Genomic DNA, 20,137 nt, shown 5'->3' on the forward strand with positions numbered 1-20,137 from the left:
TATTCAGCACTGAGACGCATGGGGGATCACTCCTCCAAAGGCATGCGTGCCTCAGCGTTGTTCTCCTTCATATTTATACATGTTCATGAGGTTACACAACACACTTATACGTATTCATGACCTATCTCCTCTCGTATTATGATGAGGTAAAAGGTCCTTGCTTGCATAGTGTCTCCTGGTGGTTGTGGGCCAGGGTCTCAAGGTGAAGTAAAGAGTCTTCCTTGAACTGTTCACCTCTAGTTGTTGCGCATGTTCCCTGGTGATTTAGTCACTGTCCAAACGCAAAGTTGATTTCAGCCAGTTTGGGGGTCCAGGGAACAGGAACCAAGCTACTGTTCCTTCCTCTTATCAATAGCCTTGGTCCTCTCACCCTGTTCCGGCAAGCACGATAAGTGTTGAGCACGCATTTGTTGAGTAAGCATGAATAAACTAACATTGTTAAGCAAGCGGCTTAACCCTAACTCCCCTGTACATCGGTTAACCCTTCACATCATAAGTGCATGGCACATCCATGCGAAATTTGAAGCAGCTGACTGCAAATAGTGAGAAAGACCAAGACCAGATATACTATACCTCCTACAATACTCAAGGATAAACTTCTCGTGTTTAGGACCATTAGCTCCTGCTCAAATGCCATTAAGAATATAAATATTGAGTGAAGCTCAAGAGCTAATCACACCTACCTTTTCAAAACAGCATGGAGATGGAGTCTTGGGTGGCATGGTCTAGTGTGAAGCGTCCCTGCCCATGGCAGAGGGGCAGGAACTAGATGATCTTAAGGTCCTTTCTAACTCAAACCATTCTGTGATTCAGGCCAGTAAGAACAATTAAACAGATTTATCAACTACTGACAGGTAAATACCCCAATGCTGCTTGAGAAACCCTAAAATTAAACTCTGGGCTTTAGGATAGTCAAAAGCACTGAATTTGGCTACTCCAGAGATAAATGGCCAGATCTGCACAGGTCCCTAAGGATAAGGTAAACTGTGATATAAGGATCCAGTCTGGCTGGCTGAGGCTGCCCGCTCTCTGCCACCACTACATCCACTCTCCTGCCAGAATCAGCCATTTATTACCTTCAGAAACAATTAATGAACTAAGATTTATCGAAACCCAGACCGCTGCTCAGCAGTGCCAGGGCAGATGTGCTGTCCCTGCCTGTCTCTGACTCTAGACAGCTGCTCTTTTGCCTTGTGTCTCCAGTAGGCCTTGAAACCACTGCCTCTGCAAACAACTGCTGTAAAAAAGGTTTCACAAAGTTTAAAAGAGTTCAGTATTACTTTTTGCCTCCTCATCATCTAGACATGTATTAAATAAGCCTATTAGGTATTCTGAACACTTTAATTAACAAATTAGTTATGAACTGGAAAAAGCTTTCATGCTTCCTGTATTCGCTGGCCCATGGTAAATTAACATAAGCTAATGATGCTTTATTTTTATCCAGTTATTTGAGCTTCACTTTCCACAGACTTAGTTTCATGGATTGTGTTTTGAATTAAAAAGGTGATGTTTTCCCTCTTTAAAGTTAGTTTTTAAATGCATCAGTCTGATCTGGATGTACACTAGTAGTTTTATTCTCCCCTTTTAATGCTTCTTTGTCCTGCCCCAACACAAAAGCTGTTATCTTTCCTACTGCCCCATGTATCTATCTCTCCAGAGACTGAAAGAGCCCATGGTTTCAGAGGAATGAGCTCCGTACACAAATTTTTATTTGTATTTTAAGAATTCCTTCTATAAAATATAAGTATTTAAGAAAAAACCCTATTTCATTAGAGCCACATCATTAATGCACAGAAAACAAGTACTAACCTCAACGGACTGGCAATCACAACTGTCTTTAAAACATGGACAAGCATTCTTAAGGCTGATGTGAACTGCACTGCTAATCAAAGCAGGGCGCCTAGCTATTTACCCTGAAGCTGAGGAATAAGCAAAATCGATTATGTGGTAGGATATGAGGCAGCTAAAGATATACAGAAAACTGTATGAATCCAGCAATAAGATTTGATCGTGAAATAACAGCTGTGAGGGGACAAATGCCTTTCCTACAAGACTCTTCTCTCTAGTTCCAACAGAACTTGATGAGCTAAGACTGAATTATTTTCAAATTTTAAAAGGGGAAAAACCCCAGAGATTGAAGTTAGTGCTGTACAAACATTTTATTAGGAATAATAGCAAAAGGCCATGTTACTAATAAAATGGAAGTGTTTTCATTTACCTTCAAAGGTAAAGGCACTCCTAAAGGAGCCATGTCTTGAAGTGAATAACCCTCCCCTCCCCAAATAAAATTAAACAATCCAAAACAAATCATCAGTTTCTTGTAGTCTAAAACATTCCAGAAATACTGTTGTTCATACTATGTGCAACAAAAATGCTATATCCAGTACAAACATGTTTTGAAAGTTGCATTAATAAATGAACCACTATGGGATAATTTTTTCAAGTCAAGAATAAGTAATTTTACTTTATTTTTTTAAATGGAAAAGTAATTATTTATTAGGTGATAACATTTAATTTGCCCTGACTTCTGATCACTAAACCTCATCCACTACGTACTACACAGCACAGTTTCAGCAAATAAACTGTATTGGATTGTACAATGTGTGTTTATCTAAAGCATGTACTTACACAGAAAGGGAACTGTCATTTATTTATTTAAAGGTTTAATTTAATTTATTAATGATTTATTTATGAGTAATTCTTACTCAGCAAGAGCTCTATTATAGACAGACAAAAGCTAAGTGGATGACACTTCTCTTTTTCTCATGATTGGTCCCATTCTTTTCTGGTACTCTATCCATTACTCTTAAGTGCTTACCTACTTAAGACAGACAGTGTTCAGTAACCTGGGCAGTGAATTTACAAGCCACTGACAACTCTGTAACAACTTTCCTCCAAGAGGGATTTAATCAAAATATAATAACTTACGTTGTGTACAGGTATTCTCAGTGTGCCCAAAGGCCTTGCTGACACAAGGAGACCACAGTATTTAAGGTGATGATCTATGGTGTGCTCATTGTTGCACACTAGCTGTCTCTATCTGGACAATGCTAAAGCAGAGTGAGCACCTCCTTACTTCAAGATTCACACCCAAACTAACTTGGCCAGTCCTGTGAAGGGACAAGCTCAGACAGCTCACAGAATCACAGGGGATGCTCACCAGCCCTTTAAATTAACTTTGTCAAACTGCAAACTAACATAAAATCCTTCTTGTATCTCATTACAGAAAAGTGATAAGGAATTAGAGAAGTATTGCCAATGCTATGACATTTGAGATTTTAATAGCCATGCTAAAAAGAGCCTAGGCCAAGTAACCCCAGATTTCTTCTAAGCCAAGGCTCTCACAAGCATTTTTTTATGCTGGTAGAGCTGCTGCAGAACAGATCTGATTGACTTCACTAGGAATGATTTGGGGAATAAGACTCAGATCCCATTATAGATAAGTTCTTGCTTCTACCATACAGAAGCTGAAATTTAAAACCCCACTGAGAAAAAACATACTGCCTCAATTACACCTATGCCAACACTTAAAATTTCTGATGCTTGTTTTACAGACACATCAGTAATTCTGACAACAGGTCAAGGTCAGCAAGCTGATTAAAAAGCAACAGGAAAGCCTCAACAGGAGTTATATAGCCATGCTAAAAGGACTGCTTTTTGAACATCAGCTGTCCTAGAGGAACTTCCCCTTATATACCATTATTAGTTTCATTAGCACCTTCAGATTCCCCTTAATATCAGACTTGAAAGAGAGCCCTGCATACAAGATTTCTTCTTTATTCCACTGTGCAAAAGATAATTTCCATGCATCCAAAGATTCATTATGACCTTCATACTTTCACTGTCTGCTGGGATTATTTCTGAAGTTCTGAGACTCTGCTCGGTTTCAAGCAGCTTACAATTATATTATATAACATTACATTATGTTGAAATAATGCAGAATTTCATCCCTAAATTAAAATGGGATGAGGAGGATGATGGGCAGCATTAATTCTTGTACTAGTGAGAAGTATAAGGTCCAATAGCTTGGGAACCATTAAAAGGAAGATTGATAATGCATTATATCAAACATGCACTAAGAATCCTCATGATGTGATGCAGTCCATTGATTCTGCTGATGGCAGGTCATAAGATACCAGACCTTATAACCTTAACATCACATATGCAAAAGCTACAATAGATAAAGCTCCAGAATGAACTAACTGCAAACCTTCGTCTCCTCTGATGCCACTTCAGTTAGGAGTATGGCAACAATATGGACTACTTCTGTAGGACAGTATGTAAGACAAAAATGGAAGCAACTTTGAAATCTGTTTAGCTAGTCTACTATGGAGATTTCAGGTACTATGTGTTACAGTGCTGTCAATAACTTTATGGTATATATTTATGTGTCGATGTGAACGAATCCCCTGTCAGTCATTTTGAAAAGGAAAACTAAGTATTTTTCTCCAAGTAATATACTGGACCATTTAACATACTTAGAAACATTTGGTTTACACAGGTAGAGAATGTGAGCTGATAAAAATTAATTTGAATATTCTCTCAGTTAAGAAGTGCATCCAAAGTAAAAAGTTTTCAGATTTTATAGTATTCAAAGATCTAACAATGTCTGCACATATTTAGATAAAAGTGACAGGGACAGCAATAGAAAAGCCAGGTATATTTCTCCTCTCCTGTGGTGCTTTGTTCTCTCATATAAGCCACAGACATTTCAAAAATAATCTGTACTTTTGCTATACTGCCACTGAACAGGCTAGTGCTTTTTATAATTAAATATGAAAGCAATACTACAATACAGTATAGCACTAAGATTTAGTTTTGTACTCTGAAAAATTACTGTACTTTCAAAGGGATTATATGATAGAATCTGACAAGAGCAAACTTTGTCTGAACAGTTGATAGTTCAGCGCCAATCAGCTTACCAAATCCAAGCTTTTGCTTACCAGCCCTTAACAGAAATGAAGAGTCACCATACCCTACCCTCCCCAAGCCTACTTTCACTATGCAATTCACTGCATCATTCCAGTATCCACCTAAGTTTTGATAGCCTGAGGTCTCAAAGGTTCTTCACCCCCCTCTCCTGGCAGGACTGACAGGGACAACAGTAGTTGTTAAAGCAAGTTACTACATGCTTAAGTAGCAGCAGAGCAGAGAAGCCACCTTACTTAATTCACACAGAGGAAAAGATAAAATAGTCCATATTTTCTTGGGTCTTCTTGTTCCCTACTTCCTCCCATGATAACCAGATGAAAGCATTCTGCTTGTTTTTCACAGCTGCTATGATTGAAAGCACCCAGGAAGACAGAAAAGTCAGCCTATAAGACAGTTGGGGTGCTTTGGGAATCAGGGAAAGAGAGCAGGTCTAAAATGCACACATTTGTTTTACCCCCAGGCCTCTGGCTCTTTGCAATTATGGAAACAGAGATTCACAGTTGTACCAATTATATAAATCAAAGACTCCCTTACTCACTGACATGGGGATTCAGGCTGCAAATTTTAATACATATTGGTATGAATTTGCAAGAGACTGACAGACCTGCAGGTAACCAAAGCAGTTCTTTCTACAATCAGCAATTTTTCCTCTAATTAAAAATAAGTTTCTTATCCTGCTCCCTCTTTCTCCCTCCCCCCCCAAGACAAAAATAAAGCAGCTCAGGATTGCTCTCTCTGCTTACCCTAACATGTAATAAGGATCAGAACAGTAAGAAGGGGCAACACAGAAGAACATAAAGCACCAAATAGATCTGGAGAGGTTAACTTTTCTAATCAAGTTTACTCTGTCCATCAAATCTGCATTTCCTTTGAAACAAGTGTATGTACTAATCCAGGAGTCAGTGAAGGCTTTCAGGGCTCTGAGTAGACAGCTGTGGAAAATGGAAAATATTCCCACATACTGACAGAGCAAATTACCCTACACATATACTCTGGAGGCTTAATTTCCAGACCAATACCTTTCCATGAAGTCTTAAGGGTTTTTTTGCCTAGAGCACTAGTTACGGGATTTGGAAACAAAGTGATAGCAAACATTAGGACTAAATTTCTGGATATTTCTGCTTCTGAAACCTCCTAAAACCTGCTGAAAATATTAAACTCTTTGATGTGTGTCCTGGTTTAGCAGTAGCAGTCATTTTTCTCCTTTTAGTAGCTGGTGCAGTGCTGTGGTTTTGACTTTCAGCTTGGGAACAGAGCTGATAACACCCATGTTTTTAGTTGCTGCTCCATAATGTTTACTCTGACCAAGGACTTTGTGAGTCTGCCAGGGAGGAGAGGAAGCTGGGAGGAAGCAGAGACAGGACACCGGACCCAAGCTAGCCAAAGAGGTATTCCATACCACAGCACGTCATGCCCAGTATATAAACTGGGGGCAGTTATCCAGAAGGGCTAGATCACTGCTCAGCCAGGCTGGGTATCGGCCGGCAGGTGGTGAGCAGTCGTATTCTCTTTCCTTGTTATTTCCCTTATTATTATTATTGGTGGTAGCAGTAGTGGTTTGTGTTATACCTTAGTTATTAAACTGTTCTTATCTCAACCCATGGGAGTTACATTCTTCCGATCCTCCTCTCCATCCCTCCAGGTAGAGGAAGGGGGGGAGTGAGTGAGCAGCTGGTGGTTTTGAGTTGCCGGCTGGGCTTAAACCACGACAATGTGCATCCTTCCAATTACAACATTTATAGCAGGAAACTAAACCAGAACAACTGCAGTCACAACTGCAACCTTTTTGACATGATGTGACTGTTCAATATATCAGTGTTTTAACCAACAGAATAAAATATGCTATCTATTTTGCTTAAGTGTTTTGGCAGTCTGGAGTGAAGGGCCATTAAAACAGGCAAGAAAAGGTATTTGGGTTGGAGATCAGAATTTTCAAATGCACATTTCCTTAATTTAAAGGGTCAGACGCTGGAGGAGAGGGAGCTCTTTCCATTTCATGACTTGAGCACAGTGTGGTTTAAATATTACGTTTGATTTGGGAACCTATTAGCTGATAATGACTCTTTGAAAAGGAAAAAAAAAAAAATGGATTCTCTTATTACTGGTGTGATTAGCAATATCTGTAATTCCATGATGTTGTAAAATAGCGCAGCATTCAAAATTAGCTATTTCCCATCATTTGTAGAAGCAGAAGCATAAACACAGCAAAGGCAGAGTTCCCATGTTAAACACATTCGCAAATTCTACAGTACCTTTACTGTCACTAGAATTAAGAAAGCAAAATTGGGTGATACACAAATTGAAGCTTCAGTTTTGGAAAGCCTGCATGCCAGGCTTCATAGGTATAAAAAGATGGATGACAGCAGTCTGAAGAAGTTGCTATTTAAGCAAATAGGTGCAACTAATTTTCAAATGACCTTTTGATACTGGAAATTAAGCAAATGCAGCACTGTAGATCCTTATTGCTAAAGAAACATCATTAAAAGAAACAGCACTGTAGTGATTATAAGGGTCAGAAAGGGGAGGGTAAATATAACTAAGGAAAAAATAATCCAAATGTGTGATTTGACTTTCTCTTACAACAGACTAAGTAGTCTAGTAAACTAGAAGGAGAAATAAAAATCAATTTGAAGATCCTGCCCAGCAAGTTGATGCTTCTATTAAAGTGATTCTAGACACTTTTTTCCTATTACAGAACACAGAATATAATGCAAATGAAAATAGCTGTGATCAGACACAGTAAAATTCAAACTAAATGATGAGCAGTGTTTTAGAACTCAACTGTTCCTTAACTTTTTTCACGTAGACAATGAACAGTTGAAACCAAATCAAGAGATCCAACAGCCTATCAAAACCCATGTTCAGGCAAGAGGAAAAAAAAAGAGAACTACTAAAAAGCATGTAACAAAGTAAAGGCAACTGAATTTTACTGAAGTAAAACCCTGAAGCAGGCATAAACCAGCATCTCTTCCCATTCAGAAATGGCCTTCTAAATTTCTGGAGCAATTAACAATGCTCTCTACCGGTCTACAGGCCTAAACCCAAAGAAATCGCCAATGCTCCTGACAGGCCACAGGCTTTCCATAAACATCTGCAGAGCTGCAGCACCAGAACTTGTGAGTCATATTTTCTCTAAGCTTGTCTTCAGTTTTGCTTCAGCTTGTGTAGCTGTAATAGCAACTCTCTAACATCCAGTTACCACAGCCTAATCCGCTTTACATTTAACTTAGTTTTGTGATGGTATGGGCTAGTGACCATCGATATATCAATTTAGGTATATTTCTGTAGTAGATATTCTGCAGAGAACAAACTAGTACTGTAGAGTAAAAATGTAATGTAGAGAACTGCAATCACAGAGTTATTTGAAGTACAGGGTGGTACCAAAGGGAGAAGGGCTATAAACAACATACCAGGTCAATTACTAGCCATTAAAAGAAAGCAACCTTGGGAGCTGATTAAGACTGATTTTAGAAAACAAAGAACAAGACAAAAAGACATCAAAAAACAAGAATCCTACACATGTAAATACACATATAGAGAACTCAGACAAATGCAGTTACAGAAGAATAAATAAAGATCAGTGTCACAGCCTTGAGGCTACCAAGAGGGTAATTGCCCTACCCATTGAGGGACCGGAGTGCCTTGCCCATGAGCTTGGGAGTCCCATTTCAGCCCACAGCCTCTATGTGAGCTGCATCATAGGTGGATCCATGCCCAGCCCAGCCTGTGTTCTTCTTCCCCACTTAAGGATTTTTCTTGCTGGCTTGACAGAGCTGGCTCATCCTTCCTTTGTGATGACCTCCAAGCAACTGGCACCACCAGTTTCAGAAGGCAGAATATGGTCTCTAGGAAGGATCAGCAGAAACCCTGCAGGAGCAGGACAAATCAAAGTAGCACTGCCAGTAAGCCAACCTTCTACAGGTCTGCTGTTTTGCCCAGATCTTCAGGATTTACAAGATCATGACTACAGTTACTTGCTCTTTCTTCTTCATCCATACAGCAAAACTGTTCCTCAATTCTATGTTCTTTAAGTCATTTCATTATACCATTGACATGTATTTTAGGTAGAAAATAAAATTTTGGTACTGATTCACAAGAATTAGTGAATTTTTCTATTTCAGGACCTTCAGATTGATACTACTTAGAAAAAAAATCAATAGTATTCAGAATATTAATTCCATTAATCTGAAGTTTATGTTTAAATGCGTAATTCCTGCAAAATTATTTATGAGATGTCTATATATACCATTTTGATATACATTTAGAAATATCAAGGAAAGCTATCAAAATTCCTATGAGTGAAGATAAAGACTTGTTTTCATAAATTTGTGACATAAATTTGCCTAGCCTAAGGATATAATTACACCAGGTAGACTCAAATCACACACCTATTCTTCCAACAACCAAAACTGAGGTGGCTTTGTATTGAGCGACAGCAGTCAGTGCTAATGAAGGAAACAAGTTAAATCAACAAAGTGCATCAAAGCTGTTTAGGTTTGCTCCAACAACTATGACCTTGCAAATGTCCATTTACTCAATGAGCACAGATATGCCTTTTTAACTGAAATCAATTGTACAACTGTACAGTGTGAGTCCATCGACACGCCCATGATGCTGTATGTTATTAGTGGTGCATTCCTCCATGCAGTGCAAGGGAGTGCTATTACTGTCACATACACTGAACAGCTGTCAGACAGCAAAGACATTGTTAAAGCAAACATAAGCAAGAATATTTTACATAAAAGCATTTTCGTATTAAAAGTATCATGTGTTGCTTTTTCAGTATCTGAACGTTAACTTAGCACCTCTTACCTCCTCTCTTGTTTAACTTGGCATACCCAGGTACATAGCTGCTTGTCATAGATGATGAACTGCTGAAGGAGGAGTGGGGTAATGCTGAGACCAAAGGTTCATCACACTTCTCTGAAACACAAGAACATAGATTCACTTTATACTGTTAATAATCCATACATATTAAGTGGCAACATGCCTTTGATTTTTCTGCTGGGTTACACCATACCCTTGTTATTTTTTTTTACACATGGAATGCATCAGGCTACAACCCAATATTTCAGTTAAAAAAACCAAACTACAAACCAAACAACAGAAACTCCCAAACCTCCAAAACCACACTGACAAGCAAAAAGAAAAAAACACCCCAAAACCCACAAACACATACACACCCTCCTCAATATGGGAAAATAAAGGCTTCGATAAAGGACAGGATTAGCTAATGGTGATGTCTAACTATATGCCACCACTCTCCTTCCAGATACTACAACTGAACAAGAAAGCTGGCCCTGACACATCTGGAATGGCTTGCAGAATATGAAAACTCCGTGCTAATGAAAAGTATTATCATGAAAGCTTTGTAAGAAGTAGCTATGATCAAACCTCTCAGTATTGTAACTAAAGTGCTGATAAACTAATATCTTAAAGAAGGAAACCAATTAGGGTATATTAATAAACGCCTATGAATTATCACATATTACAGATTTACTTTAGAAATTAGCGAAGTATAAATGATTTTGGTGGTTTTGTTGTTGTTTTGGTTGGGTGCTTTTTAAATATAATCTCTAGAATCCATGGGTACTTCACTTCTATTTTACCCAGTATAAATAAGACTTGGTATTAGCACCTGAGATGGAAAAAAAAAACCAACAAAAACAACCCAAAATCAGAATCTTACCCTTTCTAATGTAAAATTTTAAAACAAATCCACTGTTGTATGAAGTTATGTAAATCACAATAAAGAGAACTGTTTTGATTTTTCAAATATGCAGGTAATATACTGCCTTTGGCTCTAGTTTTTCCTCAATTACTTCAACAAATGAATAAAATGTGTATGTTACATTACTCATTTACATTTCACGTACAGCCTAAAAAACTTCATAATCTACACCAGATGTCTTGATTCATCCCTTCATCCTTTTGAACACACGCACTGCAACACAGGCACTGCTGCAAGCAGAAACACCTCAGTTTATATATCTAGAAAGCATTACACCACTCCTGTTTGGCGGGATATTTTAGTACTCAGCCACACCATATAGTTTTGGTACTACTAGGAAATAGTGATTTGGTCAGACTGGATCACACAGAGACTGAATTAATCCTACCATGAAAAGAGGAACCTGAACGGGAAAAAAAACAGGCTTGTGAGCAAACCAAGCCATTTATAATGTAGGTCGCCTAAAATTTCCAGTCTCATGTAACACAAAAGAAAATTATTTTCACAGCAATAGAAACTGAAGCGAAGAAATACAGGAGAACATTTGCTCATGAATCAGTACTCTTGACATTAAACGAAATAAGTAAGTTTCCTTCACAAATCTCCAAGAGTTTGTTAAGGGAGAAAACAAAATTCATACCAGCATAAAAGCACAGGCAAGAGCAAAGTGCAATTGCTTTGCACTGAATTAAAGGACAATTCCAATGGCTTTAAAGTTCACAATCACACTATTTAATGATGGAATTTTGACAAGGGAAAATAAATGGTTGTAAGTATTATTGTTCATACTACAAAATAAAAGGATCAATTCCCCTCCTCCCTCCTTGCCCTGCCTTGGCTGTGGCCACACATGGTCAAGAGCTTGCAGCCACAGAGACACCATGCTTAAAGCTCACATCACATCATCTAAAACAGCATACCAGGGATGCACAGGAGCAAACCCTGGCAGCAGGGGCACAGCACAGAGCAAAGGCTTATCTGGGTGCCAGGCTGCTATGATTTCAGTTACAGTTCAAGGCTGGAGCTTCACAACAGAGGTGGTTTGGGCTGAAAAGGACCTTAAAGCTCATCCAGTTCCAAGCCCTTACCATGGGCAGGGACACCTTTCACCAGGCCAGGTTGCTCCAAGCCTCATCCAACCTGGCCTTGAACACTGCCAGGGATGGGGCAGCCACAGCTTCTCTGGGCATCCTGTGCCAGCGCCTCAGCACCCTCACAGGGAAGAACTTCTGCCTAATGTCTAATCTGTATCTCCCTTCTTTTGAGCTTAAAGCCATTCCCCCTTGTCGTATGTCAAAACATAGACTTTTTACTATTTGAAAAAAGTCCCTCTCCAGATTTCTTGTAGCCCTTCTTCATATTGCAATCACAGAGTTGAAGTTTCTCAACTATTTCTTTATCTACAAGTATTTTTTTCAGTGGTTCAAATAAACAGGTTTTCAACTTAAAGACTGCTAGCAAACTGCTCGCGCTGCCTCTTCATTGTTAGTGTTAGCTAGCTAGAGATTTGAATTAATTTGCCATTAATACTGTTCTGAGGTAAAATGAGAAAGAAACATTTAGGCACAGAAGTACACATAAGCAGAAACATTTTATGAATACATAACAAAAATCTCTTTATAGTATTTTCCAATGCTTATGTGATATTTACTGTAAGAGAAATATATTCACATTCATAATGAGAGCTAAGGTTGAGTATTTGATCCGTTTATGGGAGGGGTATGGGAGGGTGGTGGTATATTTTTTTCAAGCAAATCATCATGGTTAGATGGTTTTCCCACACCTGTACTTTCACACTGGGGGCTGAGAAGAAAACTCTCCATCTGTATGGAAGAATATAAGCAGAAGAAAGGTTTAGCTACAAAAGTGTGTGTTACTTATGCAATTTGGTTAATTATGGAATGTAATGGGAGGCTATTGGTCATGATACTCAAAAAAAGAAGAATTTGAAACAAAAGAGCTATAACAACTCACAGCAAAAACACTTCTAAAAAGGGATTGATTTCTTCAACGAAAAAATAAACATGTATTTTAAACAATGTGTTCAGAAACAATGAGAGCTTTAGAAAAAGCCTTTCCAAATCACAGAAGCTCATCAGAACTTCTTTTCTTGTAGCGACCGCACTAGCTACAGAAAAAAATTCCTCCTTGTATTTTGACAGCTACTATATTGGTGCTACTACTGATGATGCCAGACAAAAAGAAGTATGGGGAAAACTTGTATGGAAAAAGTACTGGCTTCTAAATCATCCTCCCCCTGTATGGTCTTGCCTTGTCTCTCAGCTTCCTTAACTTGGATTCAAACAAATGAGAGACAAGCTTGACGCAGCCAAAAACTAAAACTAAAATCCCACAGGGAGTACCGCACTGTTTGTCACTGTGATCCCCAGTCTTACAGTCAGTCATCAATGTGCTTCATTTGGTGTATATCTGCTTTTGAAGTATTGAACCTGGCCATCTGCTTTCTCAGTGTGCCTGGAATCACCAATACTAGGGTCAGGGGTGGTGGTGGTTGAAAAAGCAAACTTAATTGGCACTGTCTTCCTTCCCTGTTGTTTAGAACTGCATTCACTTCTTATGCCTGTTTTGGGATCCCAAGTAATAAGCTTCGTACTGTTTAAAAAACAAACACACACACCCTGTCAATCTGGCCACACATTTAGGCTTCAAAATATAGGAAATTCACCATAGATGTGTATGAATTACAGGGAAGGATTATACTTTGAATAAACAGCTGTTAAAAATGATATTAAATCTCATCAATAACTCATGACTTTGGGTCCAACAGAAGTTAAAAGTCTGCTTACATAAGTTAATATTTCTAGATACCTTTGAAAGTTCCACTAAATATATTGCACTATTTAAACTTCCTTCATAACATGAAATGCTGTTATGCTACAGACTTAGGAGTTAAAAAAAAGTCCTTGGGAACCTTTGGTTCTTTCAGCAGTTCTAGTTATTTCCTGCAGAATCCAATTTTTTACTTACTAAACCAGAATCATATATACCTTCCTGTTACTGAGATATAATAGCTTTTCCCATATAAGTCAATGCACTGTGCCCTGTTAATCAATTACAGGGCACAGGGGCCTGCCAGAGTTGTAGCAGCAAAGAAATAAACTCTCCTCCATCCCATTTATCTCAGTGATATATTAACATCCAAGCCAGCTTAGGTCCATTTAAATGGTAACTTCCTAAAACAAAACAGCTCTTCCACTCCTCTCTTTTCTATTCAGACAGACAGAGCTGATAACTTTGTCACAGGTGTGATGACATTTACTACTCTGACTTTCCTATCCAGAGTGAAATTACAGTTTATGTCCATCCGAAACAAGTTTCCTTGATATGTAAATAATTAGAACAATGCAAGAAAGGTCACCTAATGTCATTAAATACAAATGCAAAACCTCAGCAATCCACAAGCTTCAAATTCCTCAAGACTATAGAACTGGAAGGACTCCTATGCACTTGCTCTGGTTTTACATGCTTTCTCAGGCGCCTGGCTACTGGAAACCAGATGAGATGGATCTTCTGCCCTACCAGAAGCCTCTCATACGTTCTGGTGTCCTCACTCAACAAGGTCAATACCGGTTCTTTCCTGCTCTACAGTCTATGTATAGTTTACAGTTTATAGCCTACCCATCATACTGGATAGACTGAAGGGCTGTATTCCACTTTGCCTGCAATTGCTTTAGTTCACACCTGGTTAGACCATGAACTATTTGGGGAACAGGGACCAGACAATTTGATGGCCAGACCTTGACACACACAAATGATGTGTGTCACATGGCCAGACTCTTGACAAAGCAGACCATGCACACACAAACTTAGATTTATCAACCCCAGAGATTGTTAAAGCTTATTCCTCGCTATACCAGTGACTTTAATGATTTTTGGTGAGCAAAGCAGCATAAAAAAACTTCAATACTTCACAGAAGTCTGTTCCAAAGCTTAGCATCCTGATCAATAGACAGGTCACCTGTAAAATCACTAACGTATCTTATCAAAGCAGTCTGAGAAGATGAAAAAGACTATCTGCAGTTCATCATTATCTTCTTGCCACTAGTATCTACCAGCAGGTTAGAATGCATACAAACAACTACACCTTTCATAAACCTACACATTAAGGAATAGGAACAGTATATATTTATAGACATAGGTGGGTTTTATTAATAATCTGAAGCTGCTCTGGAGAATGTCTCAGAAGCTCTTGCAAAGATTCTGTCAGCAAAGTAGAGAGAAAGCTGCGTACGCTGCTTACAAAAAAGAAAAGCATTTGGATACTGATAAATAGAACTCATCAGAAACAAGTGACGGTGCATTACTAAGAATCCTTTTGAAGAACAAAGGCTTTGCCATCATTATGGTCTACTGTGCACCAAGGAACAGACAGACCTTGAAAAAAATACCAAACAAAATCTACAAACTCACCCCTCCTTCTTCAAAACCTTTACCCATCATTTCCTATCAAATCAGGATCCATTATTATTATTTTGCTGGAGGATACTAGCTCTACGATAAACATGCTGCCAGTAACTTCACTGAAAAAAGCCCCACATGTATGTCAAAAAAGAACTGTAAAGTTGATCAACTTAGATGCAAAAAGGCAAAATGACTGACATCAATATTGTGTTCTGAGGCCAAAATAGCCACAGTAAATTGCTCTCAGAATAAGAAAAGTCCATCTGACATAGCACTTAAAAAAAATCTCAGCCAAGAGATACACAAAGCCATGGCTTTCTGACCAGAAAGTATCAACCATTTCTGTTTTACATGTTTTCAGCGTACAAAAAGAACATTTGCAATACAAACCCAAAAATCTTAACCATTACCAACTCATTAATTATACCTAAATTCCTGTCAAGTGCAAGGAAAAAAGTTCAGAGCAACTTTTAATCTTGCAATGCAAAAGACTCCTGTTTTAGAATACGAATTCTAATGCAAATGATAGGGAGCAAGGGAGAGAGAATCAGATCATCTGGGTTTAATTTGTACTGTGTGCTAAATGCTAGTTATCCTGAACACATTTTTCTGCTCCCATTTGAATATGTAGAGTGCATTCTCTGTAGTGTGCTGAGGAGACGGAATAAGACACCAAGCGCTTCTGAAAAGCAGTCATGAGATTGCAAGGGCACTCTGGAACGTGGATAAATACATGTGGGAATTGGCATACCTCCAACAGGAGACCATCAGGAATATTAATGTGACTGTTGTGGATTGCAGCATATTAGTATGCTGAGACAGCCTTACTTTTCATATTGCATGGGCAGGTTTTGTATCCCGAAACGAATGCCAGAATCCACTGTGTTTAATTCATAAGACTGTGCCCCCCCAAAGAGTAGGAATAAATAAGCATAAGTTTTATACACTGTTTCAAATGAGCTTTTAAAGCTGTACTAACGGCAAAGCAGGAGATAACACAAATCAACTCATCATCAAAGGTAACCCCTGTAAAAACATTTAAAAACAACCAAAGTAAAAGCAGGTATTAGTGAGGACAAGCCTAAGCACAGGTTTAATTCTTACGATGACAAGAAAATCAACCTTGGCCCTGTTTCACAAGCCTGCTGCTCACGATAAACCTCGAGCCAAAGCTGTCATTGCATATGACAGGAACACTGCTGGAGAAGCCCTTTCCTTAGTCCTGTGAAGGGCCACAGATGAAAAAATAAATACTGATGGCAATGGCTGGCAAATGCCAAGCAGGGTACACCTCGTCCTCCAAGTTCTTAAGTAAGCAAGAAATCAGTGAAGAGCTTATTACAGAAGACCACCTCTTACAGGAAAAAGAAGTATCACCTGTTAGGTATTATTTACCAAATATACCAGCCTTTGGTACATTTGGGGTGGTTCAAATCCTTTGACCTTACACATTACATATGTTCTGCTGGGTTCCTCTTGATTGTGGGAGATAGATTTAAATAATAATAAATGACAGTATATGGTGGATTTATAATTTATTTCTTAAGTTTAAAAGGTACCTTGACTTCCCAGCAAGTTTCTTGAACCATTTTACCAACTAGATAGGGATGATGATTGGTAGAGTGGAAACTTCATTTCTTTACCCTCTTCCATTCCAACTTCTGGCCTAACTTCTGTCCTGTTAGAATGTAATTGTTCCATTAGAAGGGTAACAAAAACCAATGCACTTTTCAAATAACTTAAGTCACAACAGAGCTGTCCACACTCCACCTGTGCAAACAGGTTAATACTGCACACACACAAAAGCTACTTTCCAGTTGCCATTTGCATGTCAAAGTCAAAGCAAGTATTAGAGAAGCATCACTTGGCTTCTTGTTCATTATTTCTACTGGCCTCCATTGCTTTGATCTGTTATTTCTCACAGTGCTCTTGTGAGCACAGTCTTCTTCTGATATTGCAGAAGGCTGCAGCTTCCCCAGATAACTGACATTTCACAGGACAGTCTTGACAGGCTGCTAGGGAGCCAGCTTCACAGCCAGCATCATGAGAAAATGAGTCCAAGTGTAACTGAAGCTTCCTTTAAGCATCTGTAGAGCTCAGCTGTAATATCAAATATCAGAGTGGCTGATACTGATCACCTGGGATGTTTCATATTCTACTTCAAGTTGCATACCACCAATAGAAATAACACTGCTTAAAAGCATGGCTGCTGCTGAAAAGGAAGAAAACAGAGCAGCTATTTTTCACCCTCCAAGGTGAAATCATTAATTACATGAATTTAGTGGTCTCCACACAACCTTTTTTGTTCAAGATCCCTTGTTCTGAGGTTTATTTCAAGCCTTTCTATAGATTTCTGTAAGGAAAAGAACAAGGAGGAGCCAAATGGCCTTCTTAATACAAAGTCCACACATGCTTGACTACTACGTATTAGCACCCTTTTCCATCCAAGCACCAAGTTACTAACAAATATGAAAGCCTTCTTGTTAATGAATATTTGTAAGCACTCCTAAGCAACACTGGAAATGGTAATATCCTAATAGTAGCACAACTGTGCAATGTATTAAAGGACTACTATCAGATATTTCTGGCTGCAGTGTCATCAAACAGCATCATTCATTATGATGATTGGATTTATTTACTACAAGTATAAAGGTGTATAAAACAGCCTCTTGAAATTCAAATTTACCAAAATTTCAACACTTTGTGAAGAAAAACAGGAAACTGCGCACAAAATTTTTACATTTCAATTTTTCTTCAAAGCATCAACTTGAAATTCTGAATTCTAAAAAATATTTTTTCTTTAGTATTTTACATTTGGAAAGAACTGGGGTCCTTAGATTTAAACTTACATCTTTTCTTATTTAGTACCATCAATTTTGAATAGTTTTAGAACAAATACATCTTTTCTATTATCTTTAAGCCATATCTACAGTAAAGGTTTTGCAGGGTCAGTTAGGTTTGGTGTTCTTTTATTTTCTGGAGGAGTGAACAGAGGAAGTTTTTGCGTGCCTCTAAAACAAAACCACATCTGGATTGGTTTTGGTTTACTTGAGACTCTACAGAGCATTCCACAGTGCACTGGGAATTCAGCAGGCTTTCATGTCATCACGCTCCTGTCTCTTATGAACAAATTTACAAACTGCTTTGCCCCCTGTGCAGCTGGAGACGTGGCATGAGAAACCTGCCATCCTGTTTGCTCAGGTTTTTTAACCAAAACCTCAACTCAATTGCATCTGGATTAGTGGGAAGTCAGCCGGTCTGATTGTACATTTGGGATTTCATTACACTGTCCTTAGCTCCCCAAAAAAACTGACTACCAACTCTGTTCATGAATATTTTTGCATATTGAATCCTCAAATGCCTCTTCAGTTTTTAATCTTCTGCCATGTAAATATACTTCACCTTTTCACTACTAGAAACAGCCAAATGTTTTGCAGGCTGTTACAGCAAACACAGCTCCTTCTTAAGTACCTGTGCAGGTAGGTTTGATCTTTCACAGACTGGTAGCCAGCTGAATTAAGTATAGAGAAGCCTTAAATCATGTTGCACAAGGAATTTTAGAGTAGAGGTCAGAGGAACCCACAAGGCTGGAGGAAAGAACACTGAAAATCTTTACAATTTATCTTGTCAAGTCCAATTGCCTTAAAATATATTTGCCAGTTACCCAGCCTATGTTCTTCCTCAGCCAGCCTTATATCAAAAGTATCTTTTGTTTATTTGGTGTGGGATTTCTCTGGGTTTGTGTTTGGTTGTTTGTTGGTTTGATTTGTTTGTTTTTCAGGACCCAGGCATAAGACACCAATGCATAACTAGTTTCCTGAATGACATTTTTACCAGTCAGCTTAACTTTTCATCATCACATTAGCAAGTTTTCATGTCTACAATTAAGCTTTTACCTTTAATGAGAACATGTAATCTTTTCCTCACAACACACACTTATTTTTAATGGTGCCTTTACTTTTAGCAGTTTTATATCAACATAAAAGCCTTCTAAATTCAGAGCTGTTATTCCATGTTTAGCCTAATTTAAGCAAGATCCAAACATCCAGCAAGGGATTTAGAGCTGTTGGGCATTTGAATATAGCAGCATGGGCACAGAAAGCCACATATTAACTGCCAAAACAATATAGCACAGCTACAGATTCATGATACTTTGACTTCACATATAGAACCTAGCAATATGCATATAAAATCCTTTTAAAACATGAAGGACATTAACCTTATAAGAAATAATTATGTATTTTTATCTACCCACTTGTAGACTGGTTAAGATGCTCAACAGAAATCTCCTGATGGAGTTAAGTCAAAGCAAAAGGTGCAGATTCCCATCTGAATGCTTTTTATGCTAGAAAACTACCCTTGCCCTACAATGGCTAGGGAGGAAACTCTGCTCTCATCAGACAGACAGAATATTTAATACCATGAAGCATGTAAAGCATATTCCACATTTGGTTAGATGAGGAAAAAAATGGAAATTAACAGGGTACACAAAATGCAGCAGAGAATTCTTTCTCAATTGCAGAGCAGAAAGTAAACATCACTTCAGCTTAAATTCAGTTGTGTTTTTTTCCTAAAGACATTATTAATTCCATAGTTGTGCATTGCTGTTTACTTTCAGCTCCGCTTTGGAGAAAGCAGATATGTCATATTTGTAATACAAGCTATTAGTTGGCTGTTTATCAGTTGCCTACTGTTTGAAGTGATGATAGAAACAAAAACCAGGAGTTGCATGATCTATGAAATAAACTGTATTAATACCAACACTTTGCTGGGAGAAAAAGACAAGTAAGATTTAACCTTGGTCTCCTTCCTCTTCTACTCGAAGCTTTTTTCCCCTCACCTCCAACTAAGTATAAAAGATGTGCTTCCTTGATTTCTATCACTGAAACACAGAAGGATTAGCTCTGCAAACTCTTAGCCCTCTTTCCCATACTTCCAAAGCATCAAGCGACCAGATAAATTAAACTGTCATAATACATTGATTTTACTGGAAGCATCAAAAAAATGTACCTGAAAAGATACTCTAACAGCGGAAAAGAAATACTTTTCATC

At 38.3% G+C, this 20,137-nt stretch overlaps 1 protein-coding gene across 1 annotated transcript in view; it reads right to left on the reverse strand.

The window, feature by feature from the left end:
* CNTNAP2 (contactin associated protein 2) overlaps positions 1 to 20,137 on the reverse strand; it is a gene marked incomplete at its 3' end in the record, with an annotated part of 1,031,819 nt that overhangs the window by 714,628 nt on the left and 297,054 nt on the right. The window contains exon 2 of the mRNA XM_080639583.1: positions 9,745 to 9,855. Coding sequence (XP_080495709.1) covers positions 9,745 to 9,855 — 111 coding nt within the window. The remainder of the gene's footprint in view (positions 1 to 9,744; positions 9,856 to 20,137) is intronic.

The sequence above is a fragment of the Psittacula echo genome (assembly GCF_963264785.1).
Source record: "Psittacula echo genome assembly, chromosome: 2".
NCBI lineage: Eukaryota > Metazoa > Chordata > Aves > Psittaciformes > Psittacidae > Psittacula > Psittacula echo.